At 29.9% G+C, this 17,566-nt stretch overlaps 1 protein-coding gene across 4 annotated transcripts in view; it reads left to right on the plus strand.

The window, feature by feature from the left end:
• The window catches only part of LOC142321948 (histone-lysine N-methyltransferase, H3 lysine-79 specific-like), a 190,223-nt gene that overhangs the window by 9,808 nt on the left and 162,849 nt on the right, over positions 1–17,566 (plus strand). For all 4 annotated transcript variants that reach the window (XM_075360491.1, XM_075360492.1, XM_075360494.1 and 1 more), the window contains exon 2: positions 8,427–8,467. In XM_075360491.1, coding sequence (XP_075216606.1) covers positions 8,427–8,467 — 41 coding nt within the window. The remainder of the gene's footprint in view (positions 1–8,426; positions 8,468–17,566) is intronic.

The following is a 17,566-nucleotide window of genomic DNA, read 5'->3' on the forward strand; positions in this document are numbered from 1 at the left end:
TATAATTTGATCTCCAATTATATTATTTTAATGTTTAATTTAGAGTTGACATATTGTTAAGATGCAATTTTTTATGCGAAATAAGTTGACCCAATTTACCACTTCGAGAAATACAAGTTTAAAAATTTCTTCCGGTATTAGTATTATGAAGTTGACGATCAATATCATTCCACATTGAATTCCCCTCTCTCGTCTAAATTACTGCTAAGTTTTGTTCTCTCGTGATTTTACTGTTGTTATGTTTTACTTTTAAAAGAATTCACAAATATGTATTATATTAATTTGTGGTAAAAGTATTGTAACAAAGATCGAATAGATGAGTGATAACTCATTACAGACAAAGTTTTGTAATTAACTAATTTTTATCGGTGTGGTTTAGTTAATAAATAAATTAATGAATACATTTTTAAAAAGCGACAGGCGTATTAGCGTGTTTTAATATAAAATAGAGCACAAAGGAACACAGTGCTTTTGCTGCTGTGTTAATTGAAAATCAATAAATTGTGACAGGACTTTAACCTCAACGCTCTTTATTACGTTATTGCACGCTTTGATAAATTACTTCATTAATGATATGATACAAAATTATAAATAAAACTGTAATTTATATTTTTAATGAAACCGGAAAAAATGTAAATATATTTGGTTATAAAAAAATAATTTATGTCTATCTAATTAGGTTTTATATATATATATTTTTTTATTTGATTAATGTAATACTATTTTGTTCGATTTACTTATATTATTTATGTAAATTTTTGTCGTAAATTAATTTAATAACATCTTTTAGTTAATTAATTTTCAAATTAGTTATCTCGTTAAATCATCAGGCTTCTTTTAATTAGTAATTTATAGATCTTTTAGTTTATAACTTCCTGTAATGAACTAATTTGATTTTGTAGTTAAGATTTTTGGTATAATTGTTTTTATTCATAAGTAGTTTTTTGTTTCAGTCGATAGGAAAAAAAATTAAAAAAGAAATATTAATATTTAAATTCAGTTAATATTTGCTAAAGAAGGTTTTTTTTAACTTCTTTGTTCTGTTAGAAGATTGCTTTACAATCTTATAACCAACCACTTTTGCATCGTTTTACATATCCGTGTGAGGTAGATTGTTTATTCTGGTTTATTCTTGATTATTGCAGGGCGGAATTTAGAGGTCGATTTTCGAGTATTCTTTATCTCATTTCTATAATTAATCGTAATTGTCGATTGGATCCAACCATTGCTTTTTCGGATCTAAGAGATTCTTATCTTGCCGCGAGTAATATTAATTGCACTTTGGATAATTGAAACTTTGTTACGTCATTGGAACTTCATTAACAAGTCGGCAGCTTTAACATGAAAACATGGGAATGAAAAGAACATATATAAAACAAGTGTAATGAGAATCCTTGTTGAATGTTATTTTATCAATAATAATAATTTGCCGAAAGTGGTTTTTTATGTTAGTGATTTTAGCAGAATAATTAGGTTTTTTCGTATTTCTCCTTTTTCAAAATTTGTTGTATGTTACTTTGTAGAATCACTATGACACTGTAAGGAATCAAAGAATTTAATTTGGGAAATTGTTTTTAACAAAGATATTTCAAATACTTACAGGTGTGCAATCCTTATATGGAATTTTGGGTAAAAATTACACAGTGTAAATCCGTTGATACATAATTTAGGTTTTATTATAATAGTTTAGGAATGATTAATTGAAGTTTTAAAATAATGTTTGGACAAATTGTATTGTTTAAGAGCATTCATTATGCATGTTTTTATTTTATCTGACCATATACTGTGTTGCATTACGTTAAACCGTCATTTAGTCTAAATCTACGAGGTATTAAATTTTAATGTATGCCATGATTGTGGTGTCTGTCGTTTTAAGTTTTATTTTTAATACTTTTTTAAATATTTCATATTTTAATTCCTTTGAGATTTGTTTCAGTCAAGATCAATCGTGTATATATAAATATATAATTTATTAATTTGGTTTATAAGGGAAAAGATTATTCGATTTTTATTTGTGCTGAAAATATTTCATACCGACTTGTTTTTACCGAACTCTATTACAGTTTATACGTATTCACCTACTGAATTGTTACAGATCGCTTTAGTATATTTTTCTTCAACTACGGGTATAATTTAATTTTTTTATGAACCGCTTAGGAATTAAACGTGGAACTAAGCATTCTAAATGATCAAATTGGTTTGATTTTTTAAACATTTTATCTAAGAAGTTGTAATACCTTAGCATTGACAAAGTAATTTTAGTAGTTTAAATAACATTTTTTTATGATTTACCGTGAACGTGTCATTTTGTGTGAAGAGAAACTTTTTAATTTATAGAGTGGGACGTAATTTTACGTCCTACTAAATATTTAGTAAGATTTAGTAGAAATCTTACTAAATATTTACTAGGAAGTAATTCTTTTTTTTTGTTAGATAGATTTTTGATTTTTGAGATTTTTGTATTGTAAATGAAAACGTGTTTAAAACACTTTTAGTAGTTTCCTACATCTTTAGTGATCTATTATGATGTTTTATCCTGTTAGTCTATTGTTCTTTAACTAACAATTATTAATTTATTAAGTGAGAATCGATTTATATAATTTGGGTAAATTAACTTTTTTTAGTTCCTAGAACAACGAAATCGTCTTACTAGTGTTTTGCGATTCATAAATTCGTTAGTCGATTCTTTGTTGTTTAACAGCTGATTTTCGAAGTCGAAGTTTCTGAGGTTCAAATCGTAGTAAAGGTTAATTACTTTTATACGAATTTGAATACTAGACAGCGGGTATCAGTGTACTTTGGTGGTGGAGTTTAACTAATCACACATCTCAGGAACGGTCGGCCTGGTTCTGTATGAGACTACACCTCATTTCAATGTCATGCAAATCATCCTCATCTCATCGGGCCATGGGAGGGGGTTTGCTTATTGTTCTCTAATTTGTACAGATTGTAAAGTACACACTAGGAATAATAAATAAAAATGTTAATTATGATTATAGGTTAAATACCTAAGCTGCAGTTATTTAATTATAAATATCGTGAATTTGTGGTTGTTTATTTATCCAACATGTAGATAAATAGACTTGTGAGTAAGGTACGTGGTGCTGATAATAATTATCGCTTAATTTTATGGTAAATCATTAAGTCTATTAGCACAGTAAAAAAATACAGATTAATTTATTTATTTTATATGTATAGGCTGTAATATACTTTATGCTTATTTGGTCATAAAATTATTTGATTTCTTGTAGCTTTAATTATAATGTAGTTATTTCTGTAGGTTATACTTAATGCAGGTTAATTTAAATTTGTTGATTACGAACAGAAAGAGTATACAAATTAGTTAGAATTTCCTACGTGTGCTTCCTTGTGTTGGCCTTCAATTGTTATTCGGTCGATTGATTCACGTTTCGTTGATTAACGACTTCATCGTCGCCCGGCTTGTAAGCCTTTCTTTTTATATAGATGATTTCTCATATTTTACTCTTTTTTTTTCGCCCGCCTTCGGGGAAATAGCGTTATTAGTCAAGATAATAGGAATGTTCACACTGTTACACATTGCTAGTGAAGATATAATCTCTTACAGACGAAGTAGTGTATACTATTTCCAGTACGAATATTACGTAGTGGAATATTATGAGGTTATCATTTCAATTACGTCAAATCGCATAAATTAAGAGAATTAGCTAGAATTTCTATCCGATCTACATTTTACTTTGTGGAATGGTAGTTAATCATTTGTTTAATAATTACAGTAAACTGCTTCGATACATTTCTTTTCCGTTGTATTAATAAATGATTTGTATATGAGTAGTCAGGAAAGAACTAACATTAACCTACCGTTCTTAGTTTTATCTCAAAACATTTATTTCGATAATCTTATGTTCGTAACGAAGCTATCATTCATTCGATCTATTCTAGTAAAAGGGTTTTGTATATTTCTTACTTAATTGAAAAAAAATTCAAACTGAAGAATTCTTTCTGCACATTAGCTGCTGTTTTCTAGGATGCGGTTCGTATTTGAATAATTGTGAAAAGTTGCGTGAAACTATTCTCGAATTGGGAATTGAACTTTTAGAATGAATAGGGAACGATATGGATCGTTTTTATCAGCCAAAGCAAACCGCCCTCTTTCATTGTACGGGTATGAGATTCTTTAAAAATTATAATAAAGGTGTTTATTAAGTCAACTACGCTACGTTTTAGACGGATAGATAAAACATTAAAGAGAGATCAAAAGAGGAGTTTAGGAATGTAATTAATATAATAAAAGGGATGTAAATAATTGCAATTTTACATTTTACTGATAATATGAGTGATGAAATTTTCTAAAAGACGCTTTTCTTTTGTGTTGCTATGCGTACACCTCGAATTATCAGTTTATCATTTGAACAGATTCTGCTGTATTTCTTTTTCGCTTCGCTGTTAATTAGAGGTTTTGGATTTTTTTTATTACTATTTAAGATACTAAAATTATATCTCTAAATGACAAGGTAACTTCCTGTAAACTATTTTTGCGATAAGATAATGTTAGACATTGTCATAGTAAGATAATAATGTTGATTTAATTTATTACTTAGAAAAAATTTACAGCTTTGGACTAAATTTCCTTTTATTTTATTATTACAATAATGTAGATATTTTACTTTATCGCTTAAAATTTTACACGGGCTTACTTAAAGTAATTATTAGTACTTATTATTATTCAATACATTACTTAAATTGTTACTACTGTATTATTACAGTTAACATTTTATAATTCCACGAAGGTAGTAGAATCAAATTCTCTCTTGTATAAAATAGTAAAAGAAATTTTGTCTAAGTATATTGTTTAGAGATGAGAACTAGTTTTGTGACACCGACCCTTCATTTTTTTTTGTAAATAAACGAATACGTATTTGGTTTACCAACTTAGTACGAGAACCGGTCGATTGAAATTTAAAAAAGCCATTTTTATGGAAATTTATTTTATCTCTGATGAACCGTATTTGTTGATAATCTATTTAATTGTCATTATTAGTAGAGAGGCCAATATATCCAATTTATTAGTCTTCCATACAGCCCGATTGTTAAACGTAGCTGCCAGCATTTTTGTATTCGAAACACGTTTAAGGATATAAATTTATAATATACTTTTCCAGGGAGAATCGTACGACTAAAAGTCGCGTGCAAATAAGATGCCAATATCCTTGCCCTCCATTGTATTTCAATTCTTCCTATTTTTCTTGTTTATATGTCTGCTATGTTTTTGTGTTGTGAAATTCACTGTCACGCTTAAGTAATTATGATATCTATAATTTGTGATCTCAGTTTCAGGAGGGATCTTTTTACGACCTTTCGGTGATTTTTCTCTTTATCTTTAATGCGGTTAGTTGCTCGAACAAATTTTCTTACATTCTTTTTTGTCTTTCGGTTTTGTTTCGGTGTTAAGCAAAATTATTTACTCGTTTTAGTGAACTAAAGATGAATTCTTTCTTCTTCTTTTTTTTGTAAACTAATATTTCTGATCGATCGTCCGTAAAAAAATGTTAATCGTATCTGATTAATTTGTATCCTAGCTTTAAACTTAGGATTGGAAAATTATGATTCCAAATTAAAGAGATGTTTTAGTGTGAAATCTAATTTTGTGTTGTTAGATTTTGAGAGTTTACGGTATTACGGTTTAGATAGAAATTTAAATCTGTTTTCCCCGCTAAGGAGGAAAAGGACGGTCGGTAAGAAAGAGATTCGGTTAGAAACCGCTTAACGGGGCAGACAACCGCAAACAAAGGAATGTTTCAAGGTCTTTTCCAGGCAGCGTTCGACGATCTCATCCACAATTCCTTGGTAGATCCGGTTACCCGGGATGAGAGCAGCGTTCTTCTGATCGATGATTTTTTTTATCGGTAGGCTGAAATATATGGTGCTACAAATTGCCTCGTACTTAAGAGCCACCGGAAAACAGGCTCAGGATGAATCGCGGAATACTTGGTCCGTCCCCGTATAATTGTATGTATGGCGTGCAGAAATATAAACCAACTGTAACGCGTTCGACCAGGCTTTCATCGATAGAGGAAATACCAGAGTTTATCTGTTAAGTTTTATCGATTAGAGGAGATAAAATGTTAGTAGGTGATAAATTCTTTCTTGGATTTTCGTATTACGTCAGTATAATTGACAGTCGTTTTAAAGTTTCGGAAATGTAGAAAAATCATTTCAGAGTTAATACTCGCAAATGTTTTGTTTGAGTTCAGGTAATATATGTTAATTAGTCGACACTTTAAATAGTTATTGTCGTGTGTTAAATAACGGTGCTTATACCTTGCAGTTCCACCATTGTTAATGTTATAACTGTACTTGTACTAATAATGAAAAGATCGAGTCCTAATGTAGATTTATAATTTACAGAAATGCTTTTTGAATTTCAGTCGTTCTTATGTTTTGCTAAAAAGTTGCGCTTTTATGTATATTTGTAGTGGTTCTTTTTTAGTTTAGTACTGCGTTTTTTTTTTCGTTTTTTATTGAATTCAGCCTTGTGTACACCACTAAAGAGATTATATTTCAACTTCAGCTGATCATATAATCAACAGATTGTAAAGTAATTTTATTATGTATTATTTTTTTGAATGTATTTTTTTATTTTCCCTAATTTTAAGTACTCTAATTTTAAGTATTAACAGGAAGCTTTTACATATTATTACGCATCAACAACCTATGTTGCTCGATTGTTAAATTTAATGTGATAATGTAGCGTTCATTTTATTATCTTAAAATAGGCTTTTGTTGGAAGGTCGCATGAATTTTTTCTATGTTATTGTTCGAGGGTCAAATATTTATGTTATTTTTTATTTTTGTACGTGTTGGTGACCTCATTTATTCTGTTACATCGTGTACTCGTAAGAGTTTGGTGTAGGTTAACTTGTTCGCCTTGTTTTCAGTGTCAAAGTTTATAGACCAAAATAAATATGCGATTTATAATAAGTATTTCAAGGAATTATTGCTTCTGATCGAATGGATTGAAGTTTATGTGACTGTAAATATAAACAAAATGAAAAATTATTTAAAAAAAAAAATTTATTTCGTTAACGTAGGCTAGGGTTGTTAAAAAGTACGGGGATATATTTTTGGGCTAGCGTAAAATTTTTCCCAAATTGTTTATCTCGACGATCATAATGTTTAAATTTAAGAAAGAAGTTATAAAAACGTTATAGAAAGAAGTTACTGTAGCGGTTATGCAGTAAAACGAACTAAATATTAACAATAGTTAGTATTTACGTTTATTTGTATAAATGTAGCGTATAATTAAACTAGAATTAGTAACGTAAATTAGAGGAACTGGAGATTTATGTAATAATATAAAAACGTAGTTATTTCTTATATCAACTTTGTTAACCTCTTCCGACCGATAAGCGTTTGGAACACTTCATCGTGTAGTGTGATATTTTATATAAATTGTAGTCAAGGTATATTTTTATTCTTGACTGTAGTTTGAAGCGGACAAGAATTAATTTAAGAAAGTCGTTATTCCGCGATATTTCATATGTTAGATGCTGAGATCCATTTTAATTAAGCTCTTGTTAATTATCAAAGTGTAATTATTAAAACGGTAAGCCCTGAGAATTAACTTCATAACTGGTAGTTGATCGTATTTTCTACCGTAATCTTTATACTTTATTAAGACTGTTTAGTTCAGTTATTCTGGATATTTGTTAGCGCTGTACATGTGCTTTTTTACGTGTTAAAATATATATATATATATATATATATATATATATATATATGTATGTAAATAAGAACGTTCAATCTAATTTCAAGTCGTTTGATTACATTTTTTTGCACCATAAGTTGAGCATGCACAGAGTGTTTTTCAATTTTCTCAGATTCATTGTAAATCCACTTGATTAACGAATAATTTAATATTATTATCTAATAGCCGTAATAGCGATCATCCGAAAGATATGGAAGCGGTGATGCGCTCGACTTAACGTTAGAGTCTCCAGCAACTGTCCCTTAACATAAATAACGGATGACCATTGATACTTCAGCTGGTTGCTGTGGATTTTCCCGAGTTATAGTGCTCATTTTACGTTTAAATACTATTGTTTTTTACGAAGCGCTCAGGTTTTTACCTAAGCGTGTTTCTAATTTTTGGAATGTCTTCAAAGATGTCACTTTGATGATAGAACTCGTACGTTAAATAAGCTTAACATTAAGTCGATCGACCGCGTCATAAACGTGAATGTATTGGTGTTATGATAATAGTGCCGATAACTATAATGGGCATTGTTTTCCTCCTTTTTTATGATCGTTTAGTAAATTATCTTTCTCTATATGCTAATAATCGTTTCGTGTCATTCAACTCTGAAAATTTAAACCTGCTATTTCGTTTAATATATAAATGCGTATATAAAGTTTCACATTTTAATATTTCTGTTTTATTTTTTCAGGAGAAGCACGATGGAGCATTGGAAATAGTCGAGACGATCAGGTGAGTTTGTGTGTTGTGATTATCGGAGGAGTGGTTGTTTGGCCTTGTGGGTTGTATGGGACGTATTTAAAGCGAGCAAAGGGGGGGTTTGCGTGTTTGCGGGCGTGTTGCGCTGCTGCCGGGCGGCCAACAACCAGCCGTGATCCCAGCAGCCGGCGGTCATTGCATCCTATCCTATAATACCTGTGCCTCCCGCTCGATTCCTCACCGCTCCCTTCCGCCGTGCACTTCTTGGTCGCTTGCTCGCCCGCCAGCTCGCTACGCCGAACTCGACCGAATACCAAACTTTACATCCACTGTTCGATCAGACGAGACCAGTTTTTCCTACCTACCTGCCTTGCCATTATCGTGTAGACTCGAGAACGTAAACCTTACGTCATCATGCTGACCACCTGAACCCTGACATAACGTTTTGTGAATTTTAATAACTTATAATCTTATGCGTGTAGAACAAGTTGTCGCCGGATTACTACTGTAATGGAAATATGTTTTAAATATCGGTGTATACATATACTCCGTTACCGTCGCGTCGGCAGAAATTCGGCCTGAATGACTTTTAGTAGTAATTTTACCATGGAAATAAATTGTGGCGGTACAGTACTTTTAATGTATAAAGATTTAAATATTGATCTATCGTGTTCTCTTTCGAATACCTTTGTTTTTTGGATCCAGTTTCGTTAACTGTTATTAAAACGAAGTACTAATGAGAGCGTACGAAAGAGAGCGTAGTAAATGAGCGTACGAAATATCAAGTGAATCGGTCTACGCGTTGAACTGCTCGAATGTTTCTTTTTTAATATCGTTTTGATATGATGCTGCATTTTATATAAGCTATGAGATTATTTCCAAGAGTTTGTTTTTCAAGTTTTTTTCTTATACGTATTCTAAATAGCAAAGGCCTTCATTTAACCTTGGGAGGGGAATGCCCTGACATCCAGATATCCGACGACGGTAGAGGTCAAGGCGTTTAATTTATCCAGAATTTTACTGTCTTTTCCTGTTTAGAATTTTGTTGTTTATCTGTTTTTTAGATGCGGTGTATATTTTGTTCAATTTTAAAATCTATTTGTGTAGTCAATATTTTTATTTAAGTTATTTCTATTTCTGATTCTTTATTTTGGTAACTGGAGTTCGAACTAGGTTAACGTTTCTGTTCCGTAATTTTCCTGTTAATATGACAAATATTATTTTGTTGACGCATTTCATCCAGTGTTTGATATGTTTAGCGTAATATTTTTTGAGATCGAGCGTTTACACGTGTAACATCTTTCGTTTACACATGACGGAAGGTAGTGAAACTATTATTTTATTTATCTGAAAAACAAACGTTTAACACTGATAATGTTATCATTTTTTGCCTTATATGAATTTTTTTTATGAATGTATTTTACGGACGACTGATAGTTTTTAATTTCTGTTCTGTCTTTGGCTTTTATCAGCGATTCTTCTATATATTAACTGTAAATTTTATTGCTACCTTTATATTATATTGCTGCTGTTTCTATATTTATATTCTCTTGGCTGAGAATAGTTCAGATAGGAATAATTATTGGGTTGAAAATTAAACCGATGATAAATTATTTTGTCAGATATAAATTGTGTACTATTTTGATTATTATTATATTTTTCTCGTGCGAATTTTTACTCATATTTCCAGTCTTCGAAAACAGTAATCTATAGTTAATTAGAAAAAAACCATTCGTGAGAAATATATATAGGGTAATTAAGTAATCCAGGAGGAATGGGAAATAAATTGGGAACTGATTCATTCTAGAGCTTGATGTTAGGAAAAAGTTCATAGAAACATAGGTCCGAAAACTCTTTGTTATCGAGTCACGGCCAACGAAAAATTTTGCATGTAGAAATGAGGCCATGCTGAAATCGTTAAGGCGTTATATTAGGGGTAAGCTTGATGGTTTCTTGTCTTTTTGATCTGAAAATTGAATAAAATAGGTCCCAGAGTTATCTCTCATAGTCTTCATGATATCCAACGTAAAACAGAGAAATTCGGTGACGAAATTACAAAAACACGTTTTGTAAGGTTTGAAGAATATTAGCTTTGTTAAATGACTAATAAAATTTATTATAAAAACGTAAAAGAGTAAATTTTATTACTTGTACAGAATTTAATTCTGAGGAAATTAATGTAATATAATTAAGTCTATGAGAAAAAAAAATGTATGTATGTATATATATATATATATATATATATATATATATATATAAAATCAATTTTTGTTATTAAAAACAAAACAGAACAGACTTAAAAAAATGTTATGAATTTGTAAAAAAATTAATAACTGCTCTTTATAGTAGAATAGATTTAGACTTTTGAAAAATAGGTTGCCAACACTAATTGTATGCTTCGAAATTAATTTGAATACTACTTATTCTTATCATAAAATTGTGGTTAGATGTTAATAATAAACGTAAAGCGGGTTAGTTGTTTTTGACATAATTTTGATTCTATTATTTATTTTTGAGAATCGATTTATGTAGTGTTTTTGTGTTGTACTCTGTACTGTACCTAATTAAATCTAAATTTAAAAATGAAATTCCGTTTTGAATTTTTGTTTTGATAAATGCCGCGTTTCTTCACTCTTGCAGAATATGCTGATATGATTTTTGTGTATGCCTTTTTCGATGGAAGTGCTCCAGTACTATAAGAATCGAGTAATTTCAAACCGCGTAAAGGATTTCGTAGAATTTTTAATCTTCGTGAGAATGGTACACTTCCCAGCGTTCATGTTTAATCTAAACGTCAACCAGTACATAGTGATAAAAGGGAAAACAGTCTTCAGGTGGCACAGCTTAGTCCTATAACGAGCACCCGAAGACATTCTATACGACTCAACATTCCGCAAACTGTAGTTTGGGGAGACATTACATGCTCGCGGACTGCGACCATATCATGTTCAGAAAGTTCACACCTCTGCTCGTGATGAGCATGCAAGACGGCAGCAGTTTTAATAACGGGTTAACAATATTTACCACTTTATTCCGATCGTATGATTTTCGGACGAAGCTACTTTTATTCGTAATTACATAAACAAACGCCAAATTCACATCGGAGGTATGAAGAAAACCCACACGCTGTAGTCGAATAAAATTTCCAGCAACGATTTTCGGTGAACGTTTAGTGTGGCAGGTTTAAAAACCAGTTAATAGGTCTGTTTACAGTAGAACAACGTATCACCGGGAGAATTTATCTGGATTTTTTAAATGTGAATTTTTTACAAGGTTTGATCATTTCGTCCCTGGCGAAACGAATTGAAACGTACTATCAACTTGATGGAGCACCAACACATTTCACGAATGAAGTGAGTTAATTGTTAGATGAATGATTTACCGGTAAATGGATTGGACATAGTGGGTCGGTAAATTGGCCATCTAGACACCGGATCTTACTCCCTTATTTTACTGTTATGGTGATGGATGAAATGCGAAGTGTCCTTGCAAAAAGTAGACGCATATGATGAACTTATATCAGTTCTACCGCCCTCATCCAGGAACGCGATCATTAGGTTGGCGACAGAAAATGTAAGGAAACGAGTTGAAAAGTGTATCTATGTCATTGGTGGAATTTTCGAACATTTATTATAAATTAGTAGAGGATAAATCACTGTGAATATTTAAAAAAATTAAATTAAAAGTATTTTATTTTTTAAAAGGTCTAGATTTATTATATTTATAATGGCTGTTGACAAATTCATAACATTTTTCTGGTTAGTTTTGTTCTGTCTTGTTTCTAATATTAAAAGTTAATTGTTTTGGTGTTTCATAGACTTAATTATATTATATCAACTTTCTCAGATTTAAATTTCTACACGTTTTAATAATAAAATTTACCCTTTTACGTTTTTATAATAAATTTTATTAGTAATTTAACTAAGTCATTGTACATGAAACAAAAAAAAAACGTGTTTTACGTCGCCGAATTTTTCAGTTTTACGTTGGATATCATGAAAATTATTAGAAATAGTTCTAGGACCTCCTTTATTCGATTTTTTATGTCGGAAAACATAAGATATAATCACGTTTATATATATTATACACTATATATATATATATATATATATATATATATATATATATATATATATATATATATATATATATATACACATAATACATATATTAACGTTTTAAGGATTTTTTTCGATTTATTTTATTTTTTCATGGTTATTCCAATATAACATGGTTCAGGAAAAGACTGATCGTTAACAAAAAATAACAGAATATTTCTTGCAAGTTCAAATGTAAGAAGTTTCTTCTGCGCTTGGAAAAACATGAATTTTTCCCTGATCTCGACGTGAATGAGCCATTAATCGTAGGCATAAGTTTTTAAGGTTTTCATTTAAAGTAGATTTAACCCGTGTTTTCTATCATAATTTCAATTAATATGACTTAACATTAAATTAATTTAGTATGATTGTATACATACTAGATATTACAGTTCGGAATTTTCGTAACCAAGTTTCTATGGAATTATCAAGCAAGCTTAATTCGAATATGCCGATTTGTAGAAAAACCGTTTTTGTTATTTATGGGAATTTTTTATTGATAAGTGAGCACAATTGAAGGGATATGAAAAATATATATTAATATATTTTGAAATTAAAATCGTTAAGTTACCTAAACTTTTACACCGTAAGTAAACACCGGCAGGATCCACCAGATAAAGTAGTAAAGTTTCTTCTCTGCTCCCTCGCTATCCAATAAGACCGATTTACATTTTCTTTAGCAAACAATTACTGCAAAATTATTAAAACTACAGTTATGGATTGATTACCAGTTACGATGATTCATCACTATCCCTCTGATAATTAGATGTGTGTTGATTCAAACCGATTTATTATTTATATATGCCTATAAGATTAAATCATTTTGAATAAAACTATTTTTTAATTTATCTTAACCGTGAACAATGTAGATAATTAGAGATTTATTTGTTTTCATCGGGATGGTTTCGAACACACGTTACTTTGATGTTCTGAAATTGAGAATAACTTTACTCTTCATCTAATTAGAATTACTGACGGAGTTAGTAATTTCCTTGCTTCTTACTTTTATTGTTTGTATAGCAGTGGTGAATGGTTAAATTTTTACACTTTTGTTTTTCTGTTCATAACGCAGTTAATTTTATGTAAAAATTGCTTCAGCTTCATTAATTTTATTATGTTAAAGTGTTCTATCGTTTGATTATTTTCTTTGGTGTAAATATGTTGGTTTTAACATAAATTATTTGTTCTGAGAATAATCTTTCTATGTCTTTCTCTGGTGAAAGAGATACTTATGAATAGACCTATAGGTTTACAAACTGTTGTAGGATGCCAGGCCTTCGACGTAGAAATTAAAAGGAATATAGCGCTCTCCTGAAACTCAGTTTACTACTTAGAATAAAAAGATAGCTAGCCACTTTTTCTTTACGTTCAACGTGGTTTTAGGCTCATTTTTAAGAGAGGATCGTGCTGGTGTTAAGAGATATTGAAATCGAATAATAATGATTTATATTTTGGGATATTTTTATTTCATCGACATGTGTGCTTCAGGAAAGGATATATATATATATATTTTAATGTCTTGTTTCTGAATAATAACAGCTATATGTGATGCTTTTTATTTATTAATATTTCAACCTCGTCGTGTCAGTTAAATTTTGAAATCAGATTTAGTTACAGGCAAACTTGTGTGTCTATTGTTTTTTTTTTGACGCTACATCCCTTTGTGGATTTTGGCCTCCGTATCTTTTATTTATATGTATAAAACTAAACTTTTAAATTAAATGAGATAGATCTGTCAGATTTACGCATGGCCAGCTTCTGGGCTATGAACTATTTGGTGTGTTTTACGTTTACGTTGTGGAATGTTTTTGTATCGGCGAGTATAAATGCTAGTGACGTGATAACGTAATAATTTGGCAACGTTTTAGAACTATTTTTATTTTCAGCAGATATCTGGTGCGTTTAGTGTCGGTCAGTCAGTGGGTTGAGTGAATTTGGTACACTCCATCATTATCATCGAGCGTGCCGCGCGCCGCTTGTTCGTGGCTGGTTTCATCGCAGTCTATCTATATAAGCGGTACAGGTCATTGACCTTGCACTGTGGCCTTTCTCTAGTATTTTAACTGCTGTACTCCCACTACGTTTACTATTAAATATTAATTTCAATTTTATCACTGTTCCTTGTTGTAGTTACTAAAGATGTATTTGAATAGTACATAATGTTTAAAAAATTGCTATATTCGTAATTTGCCATGTTGTAATTATTTTTTTTTTTTTTTGCTGATGTTTAGCGGTGTATAAAGTTTTCGTTACGAATTTAACGAATTTTCTTGTAATAGGTCGAAAAATGTAAAGAAAACGTTCGTTTTATGTAATAGAGCATTCAAGATTTAAAAGTTACAAGGATCTTTGTACATACATATTTTAATGTAGTGTAATCTTCTTTTTTTTCATCCAACAAAGTTAGTAGTTTTACTCGTTTGTGTTTGTTAATATTGTTTTTAGATCTTATTTATTCGATGTTATATATTATTTTAAAATGGCGAGTCGACTGTTTATTGATATATTTTCCTCAATCCTGAATTCTCCTTTTATAACAATAGTTCTTTTAAAAACGAAACGTAAATTTTTAGGGTTTTTTCTTTACAATTTAGAAATTATTTAATGAGAATTTGAAGTATTTTTCTTGCTTCACAAAAAAAGCATTCAATCTGAGCAGTAATTTTTTGTCAGGTTATTTCTTTTTACCCAACGTTGGTGTTAATGTTCAAGGAAACAATTTTTTTATTTCTTTGTCAAGGTTAAGGCTGTGAATATAGTTACTACAGTGTGTAGTAATTGTATTATTAAACAGTATTTCCTTTAAAATTACGTCATCATTCAATTTAATCAGATGTTAGATTGTAATAACGTGACTCCTTTTTAGAATTGTGCATACTGATTATATATATGTGTGGCTTATTTTATGAATCATAAAATGTAATTACATTTGGCATTACCTTTTTTCTAATTACATTGATAACGCCTGAGGGAATTCATTTACGTTACAAAAATGCAATTTTATTAAATGATAATTTTCTAACTTCGTACTATATTTATGAATTAAATAATTTCTATCGGATGTACAAAGCGTACTTATTCCCTAATTAGTGATTAATATTCTAGGAAGATTCTGAGCAAATCATTCATGTTCTTTATTTAGAAGAAGTAAGGTTGTATGAAAGATACTTTTTTCATTTCTAATAAGTAGGACTGACTTATGTACTGAAAATTTGTATATCATGTAAATTTTTCTATAGGTTTTATTCAGATCGGGTACACCCGCTGAAGATTTAAAACGCTTTAGTAAAATGCTAAAAAGAATTCCGTATTGCTATTTTTTAAAAAAGGACTGAAAATCAATCTTTAGTTTTTATTGGATTTCCTGAATGTTTGTCAAATGGTGCATTTAAGGCAGGAGAAACTACACGATTCATTAGTTAAGTTTTTATTCTCTTGTTTAGGCCACAGTTATTTTGTTAGTTCCAGATAAAACGCAAAAAGTCAAAAATGTTTAAATGTGCTGTTTTTTTAGGTGTATTTTTTGTAAAATAGTTTTGATTTATTTGTTAAATTTTCACTTTGCAAAATAATTTTGATGAAATAATAAAGCTTCATTGTGTTTTAACCTTAAATTATTTTTGCATTAGTAATTTTAGTTATAAACTTGAATTTTGGTTTTAATTTTATTTTTTTTGTGTGTTTAGGATACGTTGGGTAAAATAAGTTGTAAATAGTTATTTGGTATGATGTCAAGGTTCAGTCGCTTTCTCTTTTTTATTTTTCTACTATTCTTAGATGTTATATTCAGTTCTAGTGTACTAGAACGAACTTTCACTGAGGAATACGGGGAAGAATTCCTAATCGCATTACTTAACTCTGTCAGTTATCGGTTTCGTAAAAGTTTCTCCCACGTGAACTTGTTATTATCACTATTATAACATTAAAATTGTAAAAACAATATATATATATCTATTCGGAATTATATTTTAGCTGTGCATGATTTTTTTTGCGCGCGCCCAGAAACACTTTGTAGGGATTTTAAACGTAACATTTTTGTTATCTTGTAGTTTTTGTCTGTTATAGCACTTTGGATTTTTATTAGTTAAATAATAATGTGACTTTATTATTCGTTATACCTACCGCTTACGAAAATCTTTTTACTTTTTCGGAAGTCACATTCCAAAAATCAACGTAACCTCCAGAAATACTCATACATTTTGTATTAATACAATTTAATGCTGTTCCCTTAACCGAAGGCCATGAAAATGTATATAGTGATGTAAATTTACGTCATTTCATAGCAGCCATTTATATACAAAGGAATGATTTGTTTCTTCACACCTACCGCTTGTAACTTTTAGTTTGATTTAAGAAATGATATGCGTAACACTTTTATAATAGTAAGTTTACATTCTGTGAAATAGCGTAATCGTTAAAAATTACGGATATACTAATGAGTGTACAAAGTGTTGCGATTATTTTATCCTTATTCAAAAGCAGAATCCGCCCATACAGAAATACTTTTGACTAGAAAAGTGTTTGTATTTACATTTTTTTAAATTTGTGTAAATTAAACAATTCAAAATTAGTCAGATGGTATAACAAAAGCGACCATGATCAAACCCAAATTGTTTCAATACATCCGCTAAAAAAAATTAATTAAATAAACAAACAATTCTATTAAGAAAAAAGAGAAAGAAGGTAAACCGTATGATTGTTAACGGTAGTGGGATTCTAGACCGGAAATATTGGTTGTTGGGACTTCGTGAACGATAACTTATTGAAAGATACAAACCTTGTTTCACATCTGCATTGACTTAGATGCATTCATGGATTAAGATAAGAGGTTTGGTTTTTATTCCATCAAAATCTAAAAATTTTAAATGTATATTACTCATCATTTTCGCAAATGTATTTATTTGTATCTTTGTTACCGTTTAAAAGTTTTCTTGAAAATAAATTTTCTATTACTTTACTAACCGTTTTTTTTAAGCTTTTGAATGCATAGTCTGTTAAGAATCGGTCGATATTGATGGCTCCAGTTAACAAGTTT

This window comes from Lycorma delicatula, chromosome 3, assembly GCF_047948215.1.
Source record: "Lycorma delicatula isolate Av1 chromosome 3, ASM4794821v1, whole genome shotgun sequence".
Lineage (NCBI taxonomy): Eukaryota > Metazoa > Arthropoda > Insecta > Hemiptera > Fulgoridae > Lycorma > Lycorma delicatula.